The following is a 5,358-nucleotide window of genomic DNA, read 5'->3' on the forward strand; positions in this document are numbered from 1 at the left end:
ACCTCGCAGTGGGACCAAATGTTATTGTATTCGTCCATATAGATTTGGACGAGCCGTTTCAGTTGGTATCAGAGCGTTGGTCTTAGCGAACCATGTCTTGCATTAGTGTGTCTAACTGATAAATTCTTATGATGCATTAATGAGTCTGGACTTCGACCGTGTCTGCATGTCAAAAGTTTTGCTTATCATCTCTTGTCGGGAATTACCTGCTTAACATTCTTAGTCTAGACACATCTTACTGCATTGATTGAATGATTAGTGTATAGACAAAATTCATATCTTAGCGTATCTGTTACTGTAAACTTTGTCTGACAGCTTCCGAAAATTCCTCCGTAATTTGCGGAATCCTTTGTACTCTATATAGGTATTCTATGCAAATAGAATATCATCCGATATCTGAAAATCATTTCATACCGAAAATCCTTTATCTAACCGTGCAAGATGAATCCTGCAACTAGTTCGAATTCCTCAGAATCTGACAGCTATTCCGATATGGATTTCTACCTGAGCTCCGAAAGCAGTGTAACCAGAATGGATCAACCAATCAGCCATCACCAATTCTGGATGAATTGGGGATGGGTTCGTAGTCGACTTAATCAGTAGAGACAAGAAGAAGGCGATCCCTTCCATCCACCAAATTTCCCTCTTGGCAAAGAACCTGAAGCACTTACCGGCGAACCTGTTCGAAACACCATCTTCACCCTCATTTCCAGAATAGCTCGCAATGATTATATCATATCTACTATTCTAAACCTTATTCATCCGCTCATTCTGACCGCCCATCATCCCGGAGTAATAGAAGAAGTCAACGAACTTCGCGATCGAGTAATCAATCTGGAGAATATGGTGCACAACTTACAAGCACCAGCAACACCACCGGCATCACCAGTACCCCCATCAACAACACCTGTATCACCAGCAGTCTCACCATCATCATCAACACCGGCAGTACCACAAGCTCCAGAAGTTCCATAACCACCACAGATATCAACACATCAATCACCAATAAAAATATTATACTATCGAGTTATGAAATATTAACTCATTATTTCCAAAGAGTTTATATATATATATATATATATATATATATATATATATATATATATATATATATATATATATATATATATATATATATAATATATATATATATATGAATTTTGAAACCATATTATATCTTTTCATACTAAGCTGTTACGTGTGAATTTTGAAGGGTAAATACTACTCGATTAATTCACATTACTAAAATGCCATGATATACATCCTTCGTTGATATTTTCTTGGTTATCATATCTGTCATTCTTCTTTTTCATCTGCCACCAGAGGAATATGTTTACTTCTACTATTACCTTGGGGTTATAGTGTTTTTAATTCTCCCGTGTCTTTATATTGCTATACGTATTGATATACATGGTTTGTAATTTATGTGTTGCCATCGAGCATTATATCTTCCCTTATATTTAGGAGTTTCATGCTTTTGTTTCTTTCCCAACTTTTCGGAAGTAAGCGATTAAGACGTTTCGGATTCGTAGTTTAAACCTTTGAATTTCGAATGAACATGACTAATGTTCCAAGAAAGAAGTTGTAATAGCACGATCTAATTTGTTAAAATATCAGAAGTCACGGGAAAAGATAGAACTATCAAGAAAATATTTTCTTGATATGTTTAGAGCTTAAGTAGAATGAAAGAGTCATGTAGGATGGTATATGATGAGTGTAAGATCTGTGAATCATCACGTTCCATTAGAAATTTAGCATGACTTACTGTAATATAACCACATTGGCCAGGCACCATTATATTATACTAACTCGTGCTTCAATTTCCAAACACTTCTCCAGAAATCATTCATAATTTAAACTCGAAGGTTTTTGAAGTTTAGAAACTAAAACAGTTTCCTTTAATGTAATACAGATAGCACGAAGAGATAAATAATTCCGGACAAGAATAGTTATGAAGATATCTTCAGAAATATCGAAGATATTTATAACGAAGATATGATGATATTTTGAAATTTCTAAAATTGAAGGTTGATGAAGAAAATTTTCTGTAAGGATTTAGAATAAGTAAAGAGCAAGGTATTCGCAAAAGATTTCATCAAATACAGAATCATCTGAATTCTTTGAATACAGGTTTAGTCCTTTTGATTTGTCCACAGCCTCCTTCATGGTTTGCTCAATCCGTTTTTTGGTACCAAAATTTTCTATTGAGCATTTCCAACACTCTATTCTTTATCACCAAACTTTTGATTGTTAAGGTCCTTTATAGTTTTTACTGCTTCACTAGTTTTTTTAAAACTCAGAGAACTAATTCGCAGGTTGGGGCGCTTTTCAGAATTTGAAGTTCATAAGTCCAGGAAATAGACGTTGTATGTATATATATATATATATCTGTTGACGTAGAAACGTTGCAAATTTTGAGAATAATAACTGATGCTTCCTGGTATTTGGTATCGCAATTATAGTTACAAGATGCAGGTGAGTACACGATAGGGTTTCAATGTATAAATATAGTGATTTTTCAGAGAGACTTATGCCAAAAAGTATTGAAGTTGCTGGTACATTTTCTGTTAATATGGTGGGGTATAAAAGGTTCCCCGATAACAATGACAGAAAGGGCAACCGTATATATCTAGGCTAATCCGAATGAAAAGTTGAAGTTGACTTGTTGGTAGTGTGATATTACTGGATGCTTGGAAGAAGAGTAGTAAAATTATTTCTAGTGATAACAATGCCGAGGATCTAGCAGAGATAAGTGTTAAACTTTTACTTAGGTTCCGGGAGTTTTCCAGGTGCATGACGATGTGTATAAATGTTTCTTTCCATAGATAACATGTGATCGGTTCATTCTCTCAATTGTTCATTAATTGAAGTGTTTTCAAGAATCATGAAGGGTTTGAACGCAGGTTGTAATTGTCAATATACATATGATGTTCAAGATAAAATCATTTAGGATTTTTAATGAAATTAATATATTTCTGGGTTTTATGATAAGAGTGGCATTCTAGGACAGTTTTAAATTCAAAGTATAGTTTTGAAAGATGTAGGGATCCAATAGTGATGCTATCTGTTTTATCTTGACTTGGATTCTGATCTGTCAAAATCAGAATATGTAGTTGAAATTGAATGAGAATGGTTGTTCTGATTTCTATGAAAGAATGTATAACATTGTGAAAGTAGTGAGTATAGATAATAACTATTGAATAATTGAAGAATATACAGTGTAACATATTAATTGTGAACTTAAATACTTCTCGGGTATTACCTACCCGTTGAAATATTCTCATCATTAATAGTTTATACAAAATAATTTTTGATATAGAACGATATGTAGAACGATGATCATGCTGGAGGTACAGATTGTGATGTTGAGGCGTGTGATGTTAAGGCTTGGGTTGTTGGTGATACTGGTGTTGTTGGTGCTGATGCCGGCTGTGTTTGTGATGCCTGTAAGTTGTGCATCATATTCTCCAAAGCCACTACTCGAACACGAAGCTCGTTGACTTCTTCTATCACTCCGGAATGATTGGCGGTTGGTACAAGCAGATGAATAAGGTTTAGAATAGTAGATATTACATAATCGTTGCGAGCTATTCTGGAAATGAGGGTGAAAATGGTGTTTCGGACTGGTTCGCCGGTAAGTGCTTCAGGTTCTTCGCCAAGAGGGAAATTTGGTGGATGGAAGGGATCGCCTTCTTCTTGTCTCCATTGATTTAGTCGACTATGAACCCATTCCCAATTCATCCAGAATTGATGATGGCTAATTGGTTGATCCATTCCGGTTACACTGCTTTCGGAGCTCAGGTAGAAATCCATATCGGAATTGCTGTCAGACTCTGAGGAACTCGAACTGGTTGCAGTATCCATCTTGTACAATCAAGGAAATAATTTTTGATATGAAATAGATTATAGGACTTAGATTGGTATTCTTAAATACATAATTTACATATGTATATATAATCCCAACATCCCATAAGTTACGGAGGAATTTTCGGAAGATGTCAGGTAAAGTTTACTATAATAGATACGCTAAGATATGAATTTGTCTATACACTAGATATGCAATAAATGCAGTAAGACGTGTCTAGACTAAGAATGATAAGCAGGTAATTTTCGACAAGGAAGAGGAATATATTGCTATAGAATTTCTCCCGTTAAAGTTCATACTTAATAGCTAACACATAATTTAACTACTACAATTCTATCATGAAAAACTAAATACATTAATACTTCACGCTTAAACTTTTGGTACAATATCTTACAATCATACAATACCACTATTTTACACACAACATGAAATATAGCACACGATAACTATAATACAAAGCAGTTGTTAAGACAATCCTAGTTAAACTCAAACCGTTCAGTAAAAACACGTAACTCATAGGACCAAAAACAAGACATGCATTCCGGTTTAATTAGTATTGTTTCCCAACCCATGTCCAGTGGAAAATAACCATTGTGGCCCTTGATAGTACAGGACGTTGTGATGTTGTTGAAAGGATGGGGGTTACATAACACCCAACAGCGTCGTAACAAATCAAAAACCTTAGTCCTCACCTCAACCACTAAATCCGTTACTAGTGGAAATGTTCGATTGAGAATTTGAAATTCGAGGTTCTTTTTCTCTATTTGGTGTGAGGCAAACAAGACTAAACCATAAACATAACACGCTTCTTTAAGTTGCATATTTGCAGCTTTTTCTAATGAATGAAGCCCTATATTGGGGTATATGGAATCGAAATAAGCCCTCAACCCGTAGCGAAAAATTGCATTAGGGTTTCCAGAATACATAGCCATAAGGAAAATATGGGGCAACTTAGGGTCTCCCCAATGTGAGATACACCACCTATCAAATGAAAGCCATTTATAAACCAAGGCATGCACGGAATGCCTCTTAAATGCTTTGCAAACCGACTTTCCTATAAATAATTGGGCCGATGAATCTTGACCAACTCTAGACAAGATTTCAACAATCATCTCCGATGGTAGATCTTCTAACATATTCGGTTGTCTATCCCTAACATCCATTTTTGTAATTCGTTTTAAAATGTAAAAGAGACAAAAATTATACTTAGATTTATAAAAGAAGATGATCATAAATAATATGACATAACAAGCAATATTCACATATAGCAAAGAAACACAAGCACACTATAATACATATATTACAAGACGTGGTAAAACTTATTAATTTCGAACTTTTCAATCGGACTCACTTGTTTCCTCCTCTTTTGACTTAGTTCGTTCTGCTAATTTCTTACTGATATCCATACCGCCCCTAATACAAGCAGTCCTATTCACACTCTTTTCAGAAGGACCCAGTCTTATAGGTGTTCCAAGTCGATAATTAAAGTTTAA

General features: G+C 34.9%; 1 protein-coding gene across 1 annotated transcript; it reads right to left on the minus strand.

The window, feature by feature from the left end:
• Positions 1-4,341: 4,341 nt before the first annotated feature.
• Positions 4,342-4,797, minus strand: LOC139901686 (uncharacterized). The gene has a single exon (XM_071884366.1). It carries the CDS (start codon positions 4,795-4,797, stop codon positions 4,342-4,344), a length of 456 nt encoding a protein of 151 aa, XP_071740467.1.
• Positions 4,798-5,358: the final 561 nt, after the last annotated feature.

This window comes from Rutidosis leptorrhynchoides, chromosome 3 (assembly GCF_046630445.1).
Source record: "Rutidosis leptorrhynchoides isolate AG116_Rl617_1_P2 chromosome 3, CSIRO_AGI_Rlap_v1, whole genome shotgun sequence".
In the NCBI taxonomy this organism is placed as follows: Eukaryota; Viridiplantae; Streptophyta; class Magnoliopsida; order Asterales; family Asteraceae; genus Rutidosis; species Rutidosis leptorrhynchoides.

Bases quoted from the DNA above. Each gene is read 5' to 3' on its own strand.
- LOC139901686 (XM_071884366.1), bottom strand. From the start codon at position 4,797: ATGGCTATGTATTCTGGAAACCCTAATGCAATTTTTCGCTACGGGTTG.